At 36.5% G+C, this 24,211-nt stretch overlaps 1 protein-coding gene across 12 annotated transcripts in view; it reads right to left on the reverse strand.

Annotated features, from left to right (window-relative positions):
* The window catches only part of LOC308176787 (uncharacterized protein), a gene marked incomplete at its 3' end in the record, with an annotated part of 75,159 nt that overhangs the window by 18,293 nt on the left and 32,655 nt on the right, over positions 1-24,211 (reverse strand). For 2 of the 12 annotated variants that reach the window (XM_080552974.1, XM_080552970.1), the window contains exon 5: positions 6,025-6,543. The exons of 4 other annotated variants lie outside the window; for them this stretch is intronic. In XM_080552974.1, coding sequence (XP_080409100.1) covers positions 6,507-6,543 — 37 coding nt within the window. 6 more of the 12 variants (XM_080552972.1, XM_080552968.1, XM_080552975.1 and 3 more) reach the window with 4 other exon arrangements.

A 24,211-nucleotide genomic window follows, 5' to 3' on the forward strand; every position in this document is an offset into this window, starting at 1 on the left:
TGCTGAGCTACTTACAGTGCTTTAAGTCCCTCATTCAATTAAATCACAATCCTATTTTTCTGAGTATGTAGTTGAAGCATAGATGTTTAAATTCAGAATTATACAAGGAATTTATCATATCTACCTACTTATGGCCCTGGAAGAAAAATATTCCTCTGTCCTTCTCCCTAATTATTCTCCTTCTGTATTTACCTAGCAAATGCCATTCAATTTTATTTTTCTGATCTTTTTCTTTTTAGCCTTATAAAAGCAAATTGCCAGCAGGTGGTATAAAAAAAATCAACATATGCTGACTGAAAAGATAAGCTAGAAAACAATGCTCTGTATGAATCAAATACATGACTATATCCTAGAGTAAATGCTAACATAACAAACACTCAACTAATTCAACATTAAGGTTAGAGAGATAAAAAGAAGTCAGCATAGAAGGATCCTGAAAGAATATTCCCCTAGATGCTCTATTCACCTTGCATGTTTTCGAACTAATATTTGAAAACATGAAGAACACAGAAGAATAAGGAAAAAAAAACAACTAATGCATAAACTTGGCTGATTTAACACTGATGGAAATACTTTGACTTAACTGATCTTTTCCTTTCTATTTCAGATGGACACTTTAATGTATTTGGTTGCACTTAACCACCAGTGCATATTTCCAATGTACAACTGCAAAGAAGAACAGTACACTTCATGGAGGTACAGTCATTAAAGGCAAACACAGTCACTTGAGAACGTACTGTTGTCTACTGCTGTCCCCTTGGAATAAAACTGGGCATTAGCTAAGAATACTGAAAAAGAGCACAAGGGAACAAATGGCAAATTCTGACCTCAAATGAGGCCAAAAAAATAAAAAAGATTTAAATACTTCTGTGTTCATCTACTTTGTATGTGCTTCTCGAGCAGCAAAAATCCTATGAGTTTTTATCTGCATGGAGCCATGAAAGCACTGAATTTGTATTTCTGAGATGACAGCAAGAGATCTGCCAAAGCAGAATTTTAAGGTTAAGCATAATTCAAATGGTACTAGTTTGTCTCAACAGATCTTCCTTGCCAGATTTTTCTTAAAGAAAAAATAGAAACAGTATTACCATAGAAAGGCTGTAGTTTGGGTTAAGTGTAGTCTACAACAGAATTATGGAAATGAATTAATTCAATGAATTAATTTCAAGACAGTTTATAATTCCATAAGAAAAGTAGAATCCATCACACTACGAAAAATTCTGCCCTCCTAGTTCAATTCAGAAACACAGAGGGGAAAACTGAGTTTATAACTACTTTGACATAGAACAAAATTTGGGGTTGTGCCTTTCTTTGTATTGATATTATGTTTTGTCAAGGATGAAGAGGGAAAAATGGAATATCAATAGAGTTTGGTATGCAGACCTAAATCTATTCATCATTCTCAGTAAGTGCATGCAATTTACCACCATTTTTTAGTCATTCAATAACTCTTATAAAACTGGAAGGAGTACTTGCTATATAGCAACATTTAGCAATAGCAAGGATTCTACAAATGAGCAAGTACATTTGAAAAATATTCCTATGAAATAACACAAAGGTTCTTTTGTCTGGCTTTTGTGCTAAATTATGCTTAGTATTGGCTGACACTGGCACAAAAATCACCACATCTAGTCCCACAAAAAAAAAAAAGCAACACTTCGTAGTGCAGCTCCTATAAACCAACCTGTTCAAGAAGACAAGAATCAGTAGTTCTTTTTTCAAAACTGAACTATACAGTATCAAAACAGAGTTATTGTTTCAATAACCCTGCTTTAACTTTTTTTAAACAACAAAAACACAATATTAAGTAATGTATTTACAAAAACATTAACTTTATAAATATTGATAAACTTGAAACGCATATTGTTCTCCCCTGTTCTCCCCCCCCCCCCCCCCCCAATGATTTTCTCTACCGAAATATTTCTCTTTGCAAAGGAAAAGAAACACCGTATAGCCAGAGTGAAGAGAAAGCAACTACATTTGGGTCTCACTAGGATATTAGACTTATCACAGTCTGCAACATCTTCGACTTTTAAGCGCATTATCATAAAATCAGCAGCAGAACTTCAATATGGTGGGGATATTTCTAGGTTAATTTAATAAGAGATTAAGTGTATTGGAAATTGCAGTGTATTGATTTTAATGGAACAAAATCAAACTTTGATTTCAGATGGTTATCATAAATTGAAAGCCATTTATGTTAAACTATACCACTTACATACAAAAGGATTAAAAGAAACTCTTGTGCAAATCAATTGACAGTATTTCAGAGAGTACAGAGTACGAGGGGTGCAAAGATATTCAAATTTATTATTCCTGAAGGAAGAGATACAGCAACAGTATATCACAGCCATCTGAAACTTGTTACAACAACATGGAGTTCACACCTGTCTTTAAAAACTTAAAAGAATTATTCTCTGCAACTCTGATTTGTGTATTGCCTATGAAAAAATAAATTATTCTGTTTAGTGGAGGAAAGGAATCCAGAAGGAATCCTTTTTATCCAGAAAAACAAGTCTTTAAGCACTTAATATGGGTGAAAGTGGAAACGTAGCAGTTTTATCAAATGGAAAGTGAGGTATTAAAATGAGAGCACACAATTTGGGTCAAAATACATTTTTTAGATGGCAAAATTTGATATAGTACTTACCTCACACATCAAAATTATTACGGAAGTTTTATAACTCAATACAGTAACAAAAAATGTGCCATCTGTGTAATACAAGAGCACTGTATAAAGCCTATGGATCCAGCCTTCCTTTCTACCTGAAGCAGAAGAAGGATTTACTATGCATGAGACTTCCTAAAGCTGCTTTATACACCTTTTTTCCTCAGACCTCAATTTTTATTTTTTTTATTTTTAAAAGAAAGCAGTATAGATGAGTTCCCTTCTATTCCAGCTGCCATATTCTTTCTCCACTCCTATCGTGAAGAGCTAAAGTTTAGATCGTGGCTTTTTAAAAATTATTTTTAAAAAGAAAACAACAACACTGGGTAATTAAACAAAACCTTATCTGCTGAAAGGACCTCAAATAGCCCTAGAACATACTTTTATTGATTAGTCCACAGAATCTGCTTGACAACCATGATCATACTAAGCATCAATAAAGGCTTTATTTTAACAAAGACAACATTAAAGGGTCCTTCTACAATACCTAACAACTTATTTTAAAAAGTAAAAGTAACTACTTTGTTCTTTATGGTTAGTAGAGAATACTATTGAATACTTATTTGGAGAGACTTCCTTAACAGCTGCTGGAAAAAAAAACAAGCTTCCTAAGCAAGATTCATCCTGTCCTGGGACAAAATGCTTGAAAAATGTCAGATGAACAGTCTTATAGAAGTGTATACTTCATTGATAGTAACGAGAGCTTAGATAACACGCTTAGGTGCAGACATCTACATTTTAGATACCTGAATCCAGGCCTTTTTATGAAATAAAGAACCTGATGGAAAGTACTACCTCGGGGGTGGGGGGGTAATCAGTTCGCTAAATCTGTAATAGCACCTATAATCTGCAACTTAAGTTGCTATTGTTAGTGCACAAGTCACAGCTAATTGGAGGTAGTACAATTTTGCTACAAAATACTCCAATTCTTGATATCCTGACTCATGCATTTGTTTTGTTTTACTTATAAAATCAACGCAAAAAGACGAAGACATTTATTTTACTTTCAAATGCATTACTTTACTTTCAAAAGTTGCTTTTACAAACGCTGATGTTGTAAAAGCTGTAATAAAATTGTTTGCTTGTCCTATAATTTTAATCTTGGCCAAGATCAAAGCTATTGTCTGCATTACTACATAAATCCTAACTACAATAAAAGACAAAAGACTTCCATCTGATTCTGCTCTTTCCCTTTATCCACAGATCTTACAGAGTCCAATGAGTTTCTTTGATACAACTCCCACTGGCAGGCTAATGAACCATTTTTCTAATAATATGGATGAATTGGATGTGAGCCTTCCGCTTCACGCTGAGTATTTTTTGCAGCAGTTTAAGGTGGTCTTTTTTCTAGTTACAACAGCTCTTGTTTTGCCTTTTCTGCTAACTGCAGTTACTATCATAGCTGTTATTTTTGTTTTGAGGTTGATATACCATTCTTTCAAGATATTAAGTGATTTGAATTATCTTTTGTTTGACCAGTAGAAATTTACAGAGTATGCTTTTGTATTTTATTCTTAAACTCCAATTCTTCAGATCTGTTTGTAAAGGCGAATCAGAGGCTGAGAACTGTAGAACCAAGTATCTTAAACAGCAAGCACATCCAGCACAGCAAGTTGACAATTATTCTCTGCTTTTTATATAAAGGGCTATATTCAGTCTTTGGTTAAACCATTTTTTCCTGATGTAGACAAGTCTCTTCATCTGTGCAGGATGAGATTACAGACATACAAGTCAGCTGCTAGCCTGTTCACCCAGAGCCCTACAGCTAGCAACAAAGACCCAGAAAATAGGCCAGGTTAACATGACTAGCCAAGTGAAGTAGCTGGAAACACCCTGCTGGAGCACATGAAAGAGCATTCAGCAATGCAAGAATTAAGGACATTCAAAGATACCCCCTTCTTATATTCAGCAACCATATAAAAGAATCCAGTAGGTTTTTTGTTTGTTTGAAGGGCAGATGCTTGATTAGATGTGCTGCTATTCCCCAGATTTCTCTCCCCTTGCGACAACACCAGTTGCCGGGGTGGGGGCAATTAAAACGCTGTATGTATTGTCATATTTCAATATTCATAATCCACCAGTAATAAAAGGACAAAATAATGGAGGAGATTTCTCTTTATGCATATTGAAACATGATGGGAAATTGTGAATATTCTAAGTGTATTAGTAGCATTTTTCTATACTAATCTTCAGAGAAGACCTGAGGAAGACCAAAGGCAGGTGTAGAAGTAGGTACAGAAGTGGCTGGAGTGTAACTGACTAGTGCCTGTGCTAACCTGAAGGGACCCAGCTCAAACAGCGCTAGCTACCCTGCTAAACAAGAGGTGGTGTTTTCAAGAGGCAGTGTTTTAAGATTCCTAAAATGGGTATTTGTTGAAACTGCAAGCAAAAAGGCTGTCTTAACTTTCTACTGCTCCACCTAACCCAGATAAAATTGCTGTCACTTTGCTCAGGAAATATAGGGACTGTCTTCTTGGAGCCTTCTGGAGGTGCAAAATATTTTACAAGTTAATAGCAAGAGAAAAAGGCCATAGTCTCAATTTGCTCTAAATTGAAAACAGAACTTAAATCCTAGGAAAAAGAAAAGCAGATACTGGAAGAAAATACAGAATTCTGCATTCATTGGAAATTCAGGCAAAATTATACAGCACAAACCTTCTGAGAGCTGACCATTTACACATATTGAGAAGTTTCAGTTCAAATCACTTGCATGAGTCAGTATATTTACCAAATTATCAGCTATGATGTGCACCCACGGGTTTTACTTGCACGTAAGACTTGTATATTGTGTTTCTATTGTATTGCAGAATTTTTCTGAGAGCTATTCAAGAACTAAAAAGAATGTAAACCAGCAAATCACCACCATGGCCTTGTATCTTCTTGTGTGCAAAGTCTCAAGGTAATTCATACTTATGATGGAAAAGATGACTAACTACAGCAACCAGCAAGACAAATGCAATTGAACATTCTTTGTTTCATTTTTGCTCTAATTTAGATAGGCAGCACTGCCTTCAGATCCAGCTGATTGTGGGTACTACAGGCTGGTATCCCAAGCATCTTTGATGAAACCTCAACTGGGTGATAAAAGAACGTTTTGATCAAAGTTACCATGCTATACAGGCAGCAAAGATCCTGTAGCTTTTTATATGTAGAGAATGAACAGCCCACAGGAATGCTCCTGGTTTCTGCTACAGTCCTTCAAAGAATTTCACTAACACCATTAAATCCATCTTACTATGCCAAATTTTAAACATAGCAGATACTTTTTAAAAGGTTCTAGAAGAGCTCAAAGGTAAAGAGATAAGGTTCAATGACTCATTAGAGGGTTCTTAACACAGTTGATACTGCTATATGTAACCTCTGGGGAAGCTATCTGTCTCAGAAAGTAAGAAAATAGGTCTCAGCATATAAAGGAGAAAAGAACACATTGCATGGCATTTGTTTAAACTGGTAACCCAGTGATTCATCAGGTTAACTAATAACACTTTAATCTAACAGGATTCTGAACAGTGAGATGACTAGAGTCAAGGTATGCTATGCAGACCAGAGGCAATCTTGTTGCCCAACAGAAACACTCAATAGTGTAGTTCACATCCATGCAGAGGTTTGATGCTCAGACACAAGGAAAGGACCCTTCAATTGCATGATTACATTAGCTGTAACCCCTTTACAGTTGTAAAGCCCCAAATTTATACACACTTTGCACCTCTGAGTAGTGTGGGTCCTATCCAAAGAGGGTGATATGACGTGCACTTCTCTCCATATAAGAGAAATATTTAGATATCATAATTTCAGCAAGACAGGATTAGGGATCTCCTTAGTTCTCCTCACACTTTTATCATGTCCAGAGTTCCTTGGCTAATCCTTGGCCCAACCTGTATACACACAGATAAGTAAGTTACATACACAACTCTTTTTTACATTCGCATGGAGTTTAGCTTCAATATTCATTCTTGTATAGAATTTATCTTTCCATGTCTGTACTGAAGGAAAGTTTACCCACCAGTCCGCCAGAGCTGGTAAACAATGGGTTTATTACCATAATAAATATTAGTCCTTTAATATGTGCATTTATATTCAGCAAAGAGAAAAGAACCAGTATGCTCCAGAAGACTGCTTCTCAAACTAAGGGGGGGGGGGGGGGGGGGGGTAGCATCTTTTAAGAAATACGTTCCGCAAGTGGCAAACACTGGTACAAGTACCTTCACCATATAGGTGTTCTTATTGCTGTGTTCCCAACCTGCAAGATTCTCTTCGGAACTTAGTACTTCCCTTAAAAAATGTGGCAAAATAAACTGGTTCTTCATAAATTCATAACTGGGCATGCCTGCTTCAGTCAACTGCCCTTGCACAGTATTTTGAGTGAAAACATTCATGAAGCTTGTGTTAAAAAATCAGCACTTCAACTTTTGATATGAAACTTCCATTTATATTAAAACCACCTTTATATAAAACTGAATAGTAACTTCTGTTTTCATTTCAGGTTTAAAATGTTAACTAAAGAAAACACCAAACATTTTCTCTTATTCAACTGTGTGTCACACTGGTTTGCAGCTAGAACAGAGATTTTTCATTAGCTTTGTGACTTTGAATGGCATTACTTGTTTTGAGCCTTCCTTCTCTAAGTGCTGCATCAAAAGGTTTGATGTTATCCTACATCACCCAGGTAAGATGAATTATTTACAGGTTAATCTTGTTAAATTATACTGTTAAATGTAACTTTCTTATTCTAGCCACTGTTTGTACCAAACGGTTCAAGAATTAAAATCGCTTGGGCCACATTCCATCACACTTATAAGCAGACAGCATATTGCCAGCATACCAAGGCACAACAATGAAAAGGGAGGAGAAAGGGGAAAGGCCATACTTTGGAAAGAGCTCCTGTACAACACAAAGTTGTACATGTATCTGCCACTGTTACTGTACATGTATTTCATTCCACATTAGCTACCTACTATAGCTTGTTAAACTTACTTGCAATACCTTTCTTAAATGAGATTCGAAGTCTTTCATTACGGGCAAAGGCAAGACTATAGTTTCTTTTTGTATGAGTATCATATTCTGATTACTGTCTTTATATGCTATCAAATAAAAAACAAGCAATTCTTCTATGTATGGGCTTTGAGGATCTGTAAACATCACTTAGCTTTGTTTAAAACACATAAGAGAAAATGAATCAGTTTGCTTTATGGCATAAGAGGAATTAGAATTGCTCCTTCACAATAAGTGTTATTTTTGACATCCTCATTTTACAGTCTCAGGGTAGTGCTTCAGGTGTTTAATTTTCTTCATTTTTGTAATATTTACAAATATTTCCAATCATAATAAAATGCTGATATGCAATAAGCTTTTTTTATACTAGCCTTTTTTTCCTCTATGTCAGCCCATTACTTCTATTTATATTTAAAATTCAAACATCTATTAAAAATTAGCATAGGGAAATAAACACACTATAGTAACATTACTACTGGATTGTTAGAATACATATATTTAGTTAAAATTTCACAGTAAATATACTACTTACTGCATTTCATTAACTACACAATATCTCCTAAAAGTAAGAAGAGATGACAGAGAAACAGAGGACTTCAAATCAAACTGTGAAAGATATTTTTCTAGCTACTGCAGCTTGGCAGTCTCCACAGGCAGTTGTAATAGCTTGGAAATTGCCTCAGGGTCTATCACTGAATTCTGTTGTTGATGAGCTTTATATTGCTTCATTCCTAAGCAGCCTTTTACTTTGATTAGTCACTTATCTTTTCCCAACAGAGCTATTATAGACAAAAAATGAACAAAAGGTTATTTTCCAATAATTATATTTGATTTTTTTCCTGGTTAAATTATAGCTGAGTGGACTTCTTCAGGTGCGTGTAAGAACAGCAACTCAATCAGATGCAAAAGATACTTCAGTTGAACAGATAATGGAGTAGGCCTTGGTAAGAGCTACCTGTAAATGTGACAGACAGACCACAGCTTACGCAAATATAACAGTATTATTTAAGACTTGGTGCGTGCATTAAATAGTTTTTCCCCCCATTTCTGAAACATATTCCAGAGGCTCCATAGCATTCAGAGAAATTATATTTAAAGAAGAAATTATATTTAAAGATTATCAAATGTAATGCAGGGAAAACAGTTTTGGTTTTTTTTTTGTCCTTTTTTTTTTCCCTCCTCATTCCACCCTACCAATGTATTTCTCAAAGACCTACAGTTCTAAATACATTTATCTGTAAATTATAGCCTTTTAGTATTAAGAGACACGCTACCTATTGCAGGGCAGTAAAATCACATACTAAGACAATTCTAAAAAAGATAGCTTAAGAAAAGAAACAGCAATGCATTAAGTGTATTATACTCCATACACATTAATAAATGATGCTGAGAAACAGGGATTACTAATGTATGTCAAACAGTATGTAAACACGGCAGCATTAATGTAGTATTTCAACGCACACAATCAGATCTGGTATCAGTATGCAACATTTTATTATGCTATATAAACAATCCATAGGGAGGGTGATCAAGATTAATCTTTAATTATGCACAAACCATAAAGAATATTGCCTATTCAGCAATTAATAAAAATATCCTAGCACATTGATATCTGCACATTTACAGTTGAACAAATATCACTGGTCAAATCAGATTTAATTATCTTTAATTAAAGATAATAATTGATTGTAAGTGCATTTTTGAATTTTAATTAAGTTAGTTAATTAAAAAGTTTAAGACCTTGTGAATTTTCATGGACATTTCTAAACTCTACCAGTTCCGAAACTGTCTGCTGTAACAAATTGATCACACAATCTGGTATACATTAATTTTATCTTGTAAATTGTCCTATACCAGAAAAACTAACTGTGTAGGTTCAGTTTTTATATTAATGCTCCTTTCTTAAAATCAGAAATCTTTTGGGTAGTTTTCAAGAATATTTCCAAGAATGCCCTTGTTATAAAGCCATTTTAATGTTACTGGTGCACTTGTTAATATTTTCAGACCACTTAAAAACAGCAACTAAGTTGCATAAGCAAACATCATAGACCTTTAAAATCGTACCTTCCTCTCTTGCATGCTCCAAATGACGGATGTGGAATAATGACATGATGGCAAAAAGACTACTTTTAGCATCTTGCAGTCATACCAATTACACTGTATTTTAACTGTTGGGGAAAAAAGTACAGATGTTCAGTTGTAGGTTTGCCAGTGTAAACTCCTGCATCTATCTATGGGCAGTACCCACTATAGATAGCTACTTCATTCCATGTTTTAGTTTCTGCAGGCAAGTCTTCATTATGAGTAGCACTGTTTCAACTATTAGAACCAACTGCTGGCACTATCCTAATAGGCAGTGTGAAATGTCTGTACAATTAGTTTTCAAGATCTACGAACAAAACTTGGTTATTCCTCTTGACCACATTCAGTTCATAGGTACAATAAGGTAGTTGATTTTGTGACTGTAAACTCACACTTGTTGTGAAGGAACAAAAAAATAATTCATATTTTTACCTGATTGTAGAACTCCCACTGCCATTATAGAAGCTTAAAGACTTGCAATCTGAGACTGGGTTTGTTTCTAGTACTCATTCAGCTAACACTAAGATCCAAACTCCATTACACTATTTTAAGGTGAAGACTGTACACTGCAAACAGTCTAAGCAAATAGAAGTTTGGAGAATGGAAGTAGTAACACTCATTACAGATGGGATACAGACAGATCAAGTGACTTGGTCAAGACCATACCTCAAGTTTACACAGCCTGAAGAAAAACTGGAAGCTAAACCTAGATCTCATTACAATTTGCCTAGAAATCCACAAGGAACAAGATTGAGAACTATATAAAATACAAGCTATTTAAAAATATTTGAAATTACACTTTTTAAAAAACTATGGATGGGTGAGCCATTTTCAAAAAAAACCCTCCCTCTCTTAGGAAGTATTTCACCACGTACTACAACATACCGGGCTAAATAGCTGTTACTTTAAGCTGAGAGTTAAGCCTTCTCCAACATCCTTTCTTCCCTCATTACAATGGATAATCACTCTTCAACCATGCACGACTATTCAAAATGTTCATGTCGCACAATCGCTGGCCCTCCATTCCCATGACTTCAGGCTGTACACGACAGTTCCTGAAATTACCTTCAGAACACAGAGTAATGGCATCTACACACATACAGAATTAATGAACGTCTGGTGTACATTCACTCCTCCCCTTTCCCCTTAAGTTTTTCTCTACCAACTCTTAGTAGCTACTTCATTTTCACAAGACCATCAGTGTCATCTTTCATGCTGCTATGTATACTTGGAATACCTTGCTCAATTTGTTGACAAAGTTACCATTAGGTCCTTTGTAAATCTAGCTTTGTAACATACTATCCTTTTAGCAAAAATTAATTAGAAAGGCAAACGCAACCATTCTCAGAAGTGAGGCAAGGATTAATTAGGTAAAATAGTTTGCAGGAAGCTAGTATGCTTTACAAAAATATTGCTGTTTCTTCAGAATGGTAATAATTACTAAAATCATAAGAAAACACATTCTTTTTCCTGTCAGACTCCATGAACACCTGAGTACATAAAAATCTGAAGAAAATTAGGTCTAGGCTATTATAAAAGTTATATTGAAATGCATGGAGTGGATTTGATCACTCCCACAAATATTTCAAGATAACAGAAATTTGGCTCTACTATCCTGCACTTTTGCCTTTTTAAAGGCTGTTTCTTCCTCTTTCAGATAAAATTTAGATCCTTTCAGTAATTGCACAGATGATCAGATATGGCAAGCACCTGAAAGAACATTTATGAAAGATACTGTATATATTTGAGGTTTTCAGTCAGTTTCTTTTCTGATAGAAGTACCAAAATGAATTGAAATGGATTATTTATTACAGCACATAATTATTCATGAAAACTACTGCAACAATACTGAGTGTATACTCTCACTAATGCAAATGTACTATAACTACAATGTGCTTTCATCCTTTCATTTGTGGTACAGTATTGCCAGAAATACATGTCATACAACTAATTATGAAATCAGACAAATGTGCGGTAGAGCACAACCAGTATAAAGAATGTAAGAAAAGCCTTGTCATTTCAAAACACAACCAACCCCTCACAACACATACTTTAGGTGGTGAACTGCCAGGAAACCTACAAGCAGCTGTTGAAAATTATGGAAGTTTCTTTGCATGGCTAGACCACCGCTTCAAAAATCAGAAGTATTATTTTGTATTCCAAGTATGGGATCTGAATACTCATATAAAGCAGTAAACTGCTAAAAACTTTTATCTTTCTAAACAAAAAAGGGGAAAGAGGAACCTGAAAATAAATAATATTTTGTCTGTTATTTAGGTGATCAGTTAACGTACAAAATAAACATGATTGAAACATACTTTTTGCTCCCCCTTTTTTTTTCCTCCCAACCCTTTTCACCTTTTAGGTTCCATTGAAGCCTTCTCAATTCTTACACTTCACTAGCTATCCTACATAGTAAATATGGTTCTTCACATTCAGACACCATCTACGTTCTCCCACAGACCATTTCTGCTGTTTGTTCTAATGTGTTTTTTTTTCCACTGTTTTGTCAGTGGATTCCAGCTGTCACTTAAAGGTCTCATACTAAGAGGTACTTTGCCTATATTTAAAGAAAGTAGCTCAGGTGTCTGAAGCTGTTTAATCAAAGCAGCATGCAGCTCAATAGGAACCCATTTCACTCTCCTTAGAAAACTAGCCTTACTATGGTGGCTAGACAGCTTCTCTGCAGGGGAAAGCGGCCTTTAATGAAATTCATGCTGCAGAGTACTGTAGATTTCCCTATGAAGGTTAGAAAATACTTGGTAAATTTTAGACTCATAAGCACACAGTAAAAGAAACAGGATATCTACACTGAAGGTCGTGGTTCATACTGACTACAGGATGAATATCCAGTGCTTTGTCTTTTCTTGTAAACTTACCCATAGGCATGGGTAATATAAGAATATGCCTCAATCATTAGTCACTCCCCAGTAAAGGTGAGCATAAATGCAAGAGACTTGTTGCATACATACTGACTGATGCAACCAGACTGCACACCCCCTACACAGGAAATATTACTGACACTGTTTGCCATTTATAGATTTGCGCCCCACTTACATAACAGATGGATTTCTCTACCAATTTATGTAACAACAATCACACCAGTTCTCTGCCTTAGTTCACGTCTAGAATTTGACAAATAGCACACACCTCAACCCCAAATATCCATTGTACTAGTCCCCTGCTTTCCCATGGATGATCATTCTCCATACTTCAGCCTCTCTACAGAATTCCTGCAGGCAGAGATTCTCAAAAACTAAATTTGAGATAATCTCTCTTGACAAAAAACTAAAACAGCCACTGTGAACTTCGCAGCCTCTCCCAATGTTCTAGCAAGCAGATACTATGCCTGTTTCTCCCTGTTTATGATTAAAATTGACAGCTACACCTACTCTGCATTCTCAGGTTTTTGCAGAGCTTACCAGACCTCTCCTGAGCTAGCACCAACAGTAAACAGAGCTGGCTAGCCACCAACCATTACTGAGACCTACTGCCATCCATTTACATTGCAGGCTTGTTGTCTTATTCCTGTTTCACCCAAGTTTCCAGATATCTAAAATTTTACCACTGTTTAGCACCTTCCCAGGTGTGTGATCTGTACTGCATGTTCTACAACAGTGGAGGACTACTTTTTTTTTTTTTTCTTAAAACAAATACTGAATTCCTTCTTGAGTTAAATACACTCTTTCATTAGCTAACCTCACTTGATCGGTCTAATTGGCATGAAAATTACGCATTTCTGTGTTTAGATCTATTTGAATGAATGCAACATTGTCAGTATTAATTAAATGAAGATCAACAGCTACAGTTCCACTACTCCAAATGTAAAATTTCCCTCAAAGAGAATTCTAAATAAGAGGTTCTGGCTTGTGCTGCACAGAACTGTAATTGGGCAAACCTTCAGAATCAGAGCCAATTTCACAGAGCCTTTAAAAAACTCACAGCCCGGCTGAAGTAGGAAATGTGTATATTGCTACCCTCATTTATTCCTTATTAATAGTTGACATGGTAGACTACACTTCACTAGCAAATTAATTTCCAAAAGGAATCTAACACAGCCCCAAAAGCCTGTTATGATTCTAGTTTTTTTGCATGTGACTAGATTTTCAAAAATCACCAACATCTACATTTGTGTAAACACGACTGGAATCAAGAATAAAAAAATCTTAGTTCCAACCTCAACATTGAGATGAGGTCAAACTTGCAGAACTCAGCAGTTCCCACTGTGACAGTTAGTGCCAGGTTTTTAATATGGTTTCTCTGAGTTCTTTTGGAAAATCTATTCTTAGTCCTTTATCTTGCTAAAATGCTAGAAGCTTCCAAGATAAAAACAGAGTGGTTCTGCAGGCACTTTACTCTTGTGAGTTGTTTCACTACAATCTGCAGGACTATCTACAACCTCAAGCAGATAAGGCTAAGTCATATCAGATAAAAGAAACAAATAAAGGAACAGGGTATAAGTGGCATTTTCTAACTCTTTCCCCAGTGTAACGGCCTGTATCATCCTGAGCTGGTGGGAGATGCATAGCGACTACATCCCAGCACAGAACTGATGTGTAAGAACTTATGAGATGCTTCCCTTTAATGTAAGTAGACATACTACCTAGATAAACAGTTAAACAACTGAATTTTTGTGTCATCTTAACTGACTGAGAAAAGGAAGGTATTCAGGGGTCAAATGGAAAATCAGTTTTAAACTATCAACGTAGCTATGTATATATTTCACAAAGGTCAAAGGCAGCATACAAGCATGAAATAACATGTAACATCTGAACAACACTTCAAACCTAGTCTCTTTACTCAGACTAGATATAAATCATAGAATTATTTAGGTTGGAAGAGACCCGTAAGATCATCAAGTCCATCACCTAACACTTCCAAGTCCACTACTAGACCAGGTACTGGGTCCTGGGGACCACCACCTGTGACCAGCTGCCAACTGCCTTTACCTCCATTCACAGTGACCCTTTGGGCCCAGCCCTCCAGCTTTTTACCAGGCAAACACCACATCAGCCAAAGCCACGAGCAACTGGTTTCTCCAGAAGGTTGTGGAAAACAGCACCAAATGCCTTGCTAAAGTCCAAGTAAACAAATTCCCCAACCTTTCCCCTGTCCACTAAGCAGGTCACATTGTCACAGTAGGTCAGGTTAGCCAGGCAGGGCCCACCCTCCATAAACCCATGCTGGCTGCATCCCATCACCTGCTTATCCTGTACGTGCTGTGTGATCTGCTCCATGACCTTCCCTGGAACCAAGGACAGACTGCCAGGCCTGTAATTCCCCAGATCCTCCTTCCTGCCCTTCTTGTAGAACACAAACATCACATTTGCCAACCTCTAGTCTTCTGGGACCTCCCTGGTTAGCCAGGACTACTGACAAATTATTGAAAGTGACTTGGTGATCACTTTTGCAAGCTCCTTCAGCACCCTCGGGGGGATTCTGCCTGGCCCTGTAGTTTTGTGGGAGTCCAAGTGGTGTAGCAGGTGACTAACCATTTCCCTCAGATTATAAGGGCTGCGTTCTGCTCCCTACTTGCCTTTCAGCTCAGGGGGCTGGGTACCCCAAGAACAACTAGTCTTACAGAGACTGAGGCAAAGAAGGCATTAAGTACCTCAGCCTTTTCCTCATCTCTCATCACAATGTTTCCTTCTGCATCCAGTAAAGAATAGATATTCTTCTTAGTCCTCCTTTTGTTATGTTTTTATAAAACAGTTTTAATTGTCTTATATTGCAGTAGCCATTTTAAATTCTAGCTGGGCTTTTGCCCTTCTCATTTCCTCCCTACTTTACCTCACAAAATCTTTTTCGTCCTCCTGAGTCGCCTGCCCCTTCTTCAAAAGATCATAAACTCTTTATCTTCCGGAGAAGCTCTCTGTTCAGCCAGGACAGTCTTCCCCCCAGCAGCTCACCTTTCAGCACACAGGGACTGCCTGCTCCTGTGCCTTCGGTATTTCCTTCCTGAAGAATGTTCAGCCTTCCTGGACTCCTTTGCCCTTGAGAATTGCCCCCCAAGTGACTCCATCAACCAGGTCCCTAAGTAGAGCAAAACCTGTCCTGTCAAAAACCAAAGCATCAGACCATCTGCAACATTATTTTATGACTTTAAACTCCATATGAGCTGCACTGTGTTTCTCCCAAAATGCTTTGGTATCTGGAGCTACAAATTCTATGCATTTTATTTTGGTGTTTGCAATCAAAAGCACTTGAGATACTTCAGCAGAAAATGCTATGTAAGTTACTGTAGCATGTAACTGACAGATAGCAATCCTACAGTCTTTACTACGGAATGATTCTGTGCATGATGGGGAAGTCTGTCCTCCCTGTCTGCCAAACACCAGGACCCTGCTCTATTTCCAGAGCTGTGCATTCCCCAGCCACTAGGTGCTGCTCTGGTTAGAGGAAATGCAACATTCAGAACCACAAAAAAAGAAAACTCAGTGGCCATTTCATGACATAAATGTGTAGTTTCAGTTTTTATTTTCTGTTCTGCTATTTCTTTTGCAAAACAGCTTGTTTTTACAGCTTACCCCAAGTTTTAGCAAGAAGACATGAAGGTTGTTTCCACTTTCTTTAAAAATAGTCCGGGATGTCACAAATCTTTCATGAAATGCTAAGAATGATGGCATGAAACCTGACTCTGCTCCTACTGTTTTCCTGCTTACTTATATTACACCAGGTAAAAATCCACTAATGATCTTTATCTTTATATTGAATTCCCATATTTTAAAGGGCTTAGATTTGTAAGCACTGAGATTATTTACCGCCAAAAAAAAAAAATTACTTTATCAAGTTTCAGAGATTATATAGCTATTATAGTAAGTAGTCTAAAGTAGGTTCTTATCTCTTGCCAATTTCAATTTTTACGTAAATTCGGTGCAGTCCTATAATGTGATTCCAGCTCTTCCATCTTTTTCATCATACAATCTTCCCTGTTAGAATTCAGTGTATTAAAATAATCATTTCATTGCTTAATGAGAAGGTCTAAAAAGTCTATAGAAAAATAAAAAGATTTATTGCCAAAGAGTAGGTAATGCAACAATTCGTTCTGGGGTAAATAAAACAACCTCTAAATTCAAAATGAAACAGACAAATCTCTCATTGACTTCCTAATACAGACAAGTAAGAATGAACGCTCTCTTTTGGCTAAGACTCTTCACATACATGTCCCATTTAAACTGCACAGTAAAAAGCTAGACAATAGGTTTTTTCCCCCACATGCAATTATCACATCCATATCTCAAAACCTAGCCGTACATTTGCATACTATTACTATACCATTACTGTTTTGTTAACAAATGCCTGCCTGTCTGTTTTCCTGGATTTGGGAGACCTCTGTTTGTATAGAAAAATCAGTTCTACCACCCCAGTTTTAAATTACTGGCCATAACCTAAATCTGAAACCCAAATGGGGATGCATCAGTATAAACAGAGACTTAGCTATATATGTGCATATCACATGCACCAGTATAGCCATATCATGTATGTGAACTAAGATGTCAATTAGAATCTCACAGTCTCCCTGCATTCAAAGTACTCCTTGGGGTTCAGATTATATATTAATACATATATATTTACAGTGTGGAAAAAGAAAATACAACATGTGAAAATTGCTGTTAGTACCTGGTTAATAGTGCTCTGAATCCAGATCAGAACTCAGAGTTACTTCTAGAGGCTGAGAGAACTGGGCCTGCTTTGCTTGGAGAAGAGAAAACAGAGGGGATCTCATCAATGTGTATAAATATCTGAAGGGAGGGCATCAAGGGGAGGATACCAGGCTCTTTTCAGTGGTGCCCAGAGACAGGACAAGAGGCAATGAGCAGAAACTGAAGCACAGGAAGTTCCGGCTGAATATGGGAAAACACTTCCTCGCTGTGAGGGTGATGGAGCACTGGGACAGGCTGTCCAGGGAGGCTGTGGAGTCTCCTTTGAGACAGTCAAAACCTGCCTGGATGTGAGCCTGTGCAACATGCTCTGGGTGACCCTGCTGGGCAGGAGGGTTGGACCAGATGATCTCCAGAGGTCCTTCCAACCCTAACCATTCTGTGATCTGTCCAAAATCTACTGTAATTTGTACAAAATGGAATAATGTAGACCTTGACTGAAATGGCACAGTATGATGCAGCTGTGCATTTAAAAAAAAAAGGACTATACTTCCAAAAAAAATTACACTCTAAAGCAAGTAAAGCATAAGGGATGGAACAAACCACTCAGAAGTAAAAGTAACTAGCCAAAAATCCTCAAATTAAAAATTACCTAGCAGATCAGCAGCCAAACTATTTACCCATGTATTTTTCCAGTATTTTCTCACTGGCTATTGCCTCTACTTGCGTTTTCATGGGAGCTGAAATTCACATATTCTGTACATTAAATATATCTACATATACAATCCCACTATTTTCCATTCCAGCACAACAATCGTAAATACAGCAGCTTTGTCTGCTCCATCTAAAACTATAATACGCTTTGCTGGCTCCAGAAGAACTGCATGTCACCAGTTCATTTTAAGACTGCATTTTGGGACCAGGAGAAGAAAGTGTCAGATTGTAACCAGCCAAGCATCAATAGAAAGCAGAAGTAACAGCAATAAGAGAAGTATTAAATGAGGACACAGTAACTCTTTTTGTATGGAAACTGCATTCAGTACCAGCCTTATTACTTCAGAGAAATGAGTAGTGCACAGCACAGAAAACAAAGGTTATTTCATTTAATCACTTGAAATGCATGATATCTTCCAAAATGGAGACTAACATTTCCTTTTTATAAGCGTGGGCAAAAGAATAGCAATGCTATGGGAGCTAAATTCTGCCAAAATTATATAGGTGTAGTAGTTGGATAACTGTATAGTAAACTGTAAGGTATCAGCTGGGTGCTTTGGGGATAGCATGCATGACACCTGGCTGCAGCCTCCAAGCAACAGCAAAACAAGCAACCTGTGCCCCAAATCTTAACTAAGCCATCACAAATGTGTATTTTGCCAAGTAGACGCCTCCCACAATGAGCAGCTGTGCTAGCACAAGCCCCTAATGCTCATACATTTATGTATTAGCACAGGTGAACTTTCACTGATATGTTTCACTTGTATCAGTATAATTTGCAGCTTTGATGGTAAGCTGAGTCCCCATTACGGGTTCTGTGCAATCCAATACAGCGGTAACCCAGCAGTACAGACAGTTTTAGATTTTAAAGTCATAATTAAATAATGGAAAGCCCTCTAAGTTTTTCAGGGAATGAACTTCCTGTTTTTCTCTCTCAAGAAAAATGGTCCTCACCAGACAAGAAGAATTTGGAGAATTTCAGGATAATCACGGCATCTGCTTCAAGCCCTTACGTAGAAAAGAACTATCATTCTTGAGTAAATTAGGAGCAGCAACATATGTACTTACAGCCTGCACAACTCTCCAGAAGGAAAATGATTCAATGGTCAGCTAAATCACTAAGATAGCTTTGTCCACCAGATGTGCATGAGGATCTCATACTGATGGCTGAAGCCAGAAGACTGTGAATCACTTCTCAACTAATTTGACTGTTGATATTTGTCTTCTGATCACCCCAAAAGAACCCCTCATCTGCGTGGGCACATGCTGCAAATGGAGCTGAGGCACATTATGTTGCACAGACTTAACCAAGGACACAGCAAATAGTTTACAGATACATTTTTACCTTGCTTTTTCCTTATTTCAAGCTTGGAAATTAATTTACATCTGGTAATGCCTGAATAGCTACCTGATATGTAACAGAGGTACAACGTGTCTGTAACTCACATTTGATTGATGGTGTTGAGCCTGTGGGGATAGGAAGCATATGGCTGTGGATACAAACAGCTCCATTACTTTATTTACCCCTATTTCTTATGTTGAAGTGGCAGCTCCACCCCACTTGGAAAAGGAAACTGGCAAGAGCTGCTTGGGACTCCTTGAAGGGCTTGCCTTTGCTAGCCTCCGCATTCTACTCTGCAAAGGAGTCCTCAGAGGGATCTGTCATGTTCTTGAGCCCATGAAGTTTTAAATGTGTTTGAGAGTATGTGAATTAAAAAAAAATAAAATGAGAATGTCAAAGCCCTGTTGGGAAAAAGATCTGTTCTTTTCCTGGCTGCTTCACCAAAATAGTGTGGGTTTTGACATTTAATCTTACCACTTTTTTCCACCTTTTTTTTTTTTCTTCTAAATACCAGAACTCAAGAAGGATGGCCTCCTTACCTATTTCTCATGTGCTATTCCCAAGCCTTCATACCCACCTTATTTGAATCTGTTCATTCTACTCTGAACCTTTGAAAGAACCATTTACCTGCTTCCAGGAACCCACATACAAAACACTGAAAAAAAAAATCACATCTATAAAACAGAGCTTTTGTCACGACAAACTTCACCCATTTTAAGACTTTACTTGTGCCCAAAATCTAAATGGTTTGTATTCCCCTTTTGCCACCTACTGTCACATAAGGTTTGAGTTTTTTGTTTTTTTTTTTTATATAAGTTTAAGGGTTTTATTGTGCTCTGTGTGTGTGAAAAATCATGATGATGAAATTGGAGTACCAACCACCTTACTAGGCAGAGACTTTTCAAAGGCTTATGCAACAAATAAGGACAACAGTCAGAATCATCACTGAAAGTCATCTGCTACCACTGACTAACTCAGTTTTTACCCTAAAACATATTTTCCAACATTTGCCTTCAAAAAGTATGAGTACACAAAAAAAAAGCAGAGAAGAGAGCATGTACCAGAAGCGTAGGAAAAAGTCTTTTTATTTCGGGTTGGTTTTGTTTTAAACAGGGGCACAACTGACAGCCATTAAACAAGTAATTTCATCCCGCTCTCTATGGCTCAAATTAAAAATTGCATACTATGTAAAGCCTTCCTATTTAATAACCTAACAAATCAGGTATTTCTATAGCTAAGATTCATAAATCCTACTATTTCAGCAATCTTTTATCTCTTTTGACCAGATAATCAAAATGGTGCAAACAGTAAGAAACAAAAAATTTAGGACTGCAGACATTCATTTTATAGCCATTCAATTCAGTATCAGTTCTTCAGTCACACTGCATCTGTAACATTCCACGAAACAAACAAACAGTGCTTTTTGTTGTTCGTTTGTTTTGCATTCCACTGGAAAAAGAAAAGGTCAGGCAAAGAGGGAGAAAGGTGTTTTAAACTTCTCTCTTGCAAAGAATACAAGCACACAAACAGAACTGAACTCATGTTTACTACCCTTAGGTAAAAGAATATATATAAAATGCAGATTGTTAGGAGTTGAACTTTGTTTAAGGAGCTACTGCCTATATGAATACTTCGCCCATGTTCAGAGGGTAGGATCAGAGAATTTATATGCCTTGCACATAATTACTAGATGAATTTCTTATGATCACCGTTATATCAGTGAAGCACAGTGTATTTCAGATAAATTAAGGATGCGATGGGATAACTCAAAATGCTCCTGCCAACCCCGATGCTATTCATTTCTGATAGAAAAGGGCGATACTTCTGCACCCAGGAATATTGACTTCAGTTCAAGTTAAATTACATACTATTAGCCAACTCTCTTGCTAAAATTATATCTTCCTTTTAAAATTACTTTTACCTCTGTAAAGTTAGTGCATATCTCAGGAAGCTGCCTAGCTTGAGGCAGCAGCAAGAGGATCATCTGGAAAAGGTAGAAAACATAAAAAGGCAAACAATTTACAGGAGCTGATTCCCTGATCTCCCTTTTTTCTCTTGAAAAGATACAATAAGCAACGGCCTGAGGTTAGTTTCAAACCACGTGTCCCACGTCACTGTTGCCAACGGAACTGCTTGGTTAATGTTTTTAATCATACCAAGAAAATTCAGGTCTGCCCAGACTTGCCTCACCAGTTATACGTTTTTCTGTCATTAGGGCTTCGTCTAATACATAGCTCATGATGGTTTTGCATGTAATCTAACAATCCATTTTTGAAATTCTACAGAATGTTGAAAATAGAATATTAAAATACTACTGACAGCTATATTTAAAAATCAGATGATCTGATATTAGGAATAGTCAAGTCAGATCTCCTGAGCTTTACAATTTGTTCCTGAATCTTTTGCTGTTATTCTATATGGCAAGGCATATTATATTACAACTCTGCTGTGATTATTTGGAAGGGGAAGCTCTGCTTAATGCTAGGATCTATGGTACAATCCAGTTTGTGGTAATTCAAACTACACAGTACTTCATTTTCAAAGCAGTCATTACAAAATAACGAGACATCACAATCCATACTTTATGATTCTGAACTAGGTAAATACTAAACATTTTACAAACAACTAGAACAGAGCTGCTACATGGTATGTCCAAAGAATCAGACAAAAGCATGACCCAAAATTCTAAGGTCTTTCTTGCATCAAGCTCCTATAGCAATAAATTTTTCAGGCTAGACATTCATAAATGGAAAGATATTATGATACAGGGGTTTATAAAGGCTCATCTTCCATTCCCTTTCAAAATACATTTGGGAAATGACAGGCACAGAAAAAGGATGTAGTGACAGACTAGTAGAGAAAACTCAGAATTGCAGAAAAATTGAAGGAATCCGTAAATTAGACTAGAGTATAACGAGAGTTCCAGTCACAAGGAGTATGTTTCTGAGGTGTATCAGAGAACAAATGGTGTGAATCAGCAGCAGTAGGAGACACTCTATAGTATAGCTGTTGAGTTGGAAGAAGCCAAATTATTTCAAGTAAATTTCAAAAACGGGGGTGTAAGAATCATTCTCTTAACAAATTCAGCCCCACAACATAAAAACAACAACAAAAATAAAGAGACCTAGGCTTCTGGAACATTTCCCAAAGCAATTTTTTAATTGCATTTTTGCTAAAAAATAATTGCAAAGTTCTGGTAAAAGTTGTTGTATTTCTTAAAAAAAAAAAAAAAGGGGGGTGGGGGGGGAAGAGGAAGGAAGAATATCTGAAATATTTCTAACTACCACTGCAGTGCAAAACCAAAACAGTTTTATGCCAGAAACCCTAAAGACATGGAATTAGTTATGCAAAACAGTTATCAGTTTCAACTCTAGAATTAAAAGACAGCTTATACACATCTTGTAGAGATGGACCACATGAACCAACACCGTAACCCAATACTAGTTATAATCCGTGTAAATGTACTTTTGACCCCTGTGCACCTATGAAGTGCTTTGCTTACTGAGGACTGTTTTGAAACCTTTCTAAATGCTCTGAATCATTATGGTTATAAATTATTAGTTTACTTCTTGGAATACTGCAATTTTTTTTTTCTGTGAAGATGCATTATTATTTTCACCTTATCAAATAGCATGTGAAAAACAGCAGTGGAAGTTTACAGAATATTACTAGATCAAATTCATATTCATTTATTCTTACAACAATAAATCAAGTCTCTCCAAGGTTGCACATTATAACATTACTGTCAAATTTGTAGCTAAATTGTTTTCTTGACTGATGTGCTAACTCAATAACAAATTTTACTAGAACAGTAGCATCAGTTCAGATTTCAGCTACTACATATTAGCTGAACATAGAAAATAAGGCTTTCTTTTCAAGGGAAGTCTGAAACACTTAACACAGCTATTCTTCTGTTAAAAGAAACCAGTTGCCTTTCTTAAATTAAGAAAAATATCTTCACTCAATTGAAATAGTCACTGAAGCAAATACTTCTGGAAAATACACGACAAGCATTATTGATTCTATCAATAAAGACAGTCATTCCCAACTTCCAATCACGCAAAACCGACATTTCTAAGTTTCTTGTAGGAATTAAGGTAGCAAGGTCAGAATTAGAAAACACTTTTATTATCTTACTGAAATAATGGTCTTCTTTAAAGAACAACCATGATTTAAAATTTACAACTACCATTACAGAGTTCTTTTTCCTAAAGTGTTCAATTTAACAGTAGCAAAGAAAATGTATAAGGTTTCTTATCCTTTTAATGAAATGTTTGACATAACACATCAACTCAACGATTTTATAAAGATCTCAACTCAAAATTTGTTTCATTGTATTTTTGTCTATACTGCTCTTTTTCTTTTCCATCTTTGGATTTCCTGGAATTTTTCATCATCATTTGTTCTCTCTCTCTCGCCTCCACCCATTCTTATTTTTTATTATTTTTATTTTTTAAAGTCATCTTATTTCCTTCATCTTGTTTCAGTTTATCTACTCTTCCTTACAATATCCACAACTCCTAAGTGCTAGCCCAATATGCTAGCACTACTGGCACACACAATATTGATGATATTGAAGCCCAAACATATAATGTACACATCTCTGCAGCAGATAAAAAATGCTGTGCATATGTCTTTATATAGGCAGTCAAAATATATAAATAAATGTATAAGATTCTTTTATAGTTGAAAGAATAACATCTTATATGTTATAAGCAATCTTGTAAATTAAGGATAATTTCATCCCTTTTAGACCTCAACAGTTCCAGTTTTTAGAAGTGCAAAATGTATTCATTAATCTTTTGTAAAGGG

Source organism: Anser brachyrhynchus (genome assembly GCF_964034855.1).
Source record: "Anser brachyrhynchus genome assembly, chromosome: 12".
NCBI classification, from domain to species: domain Eukaryota; kingdom Metazoa; phylum Chordata; class Aves; order Anseriformes; family Anatidae; genus Anser; species Anser brachyrhynchus.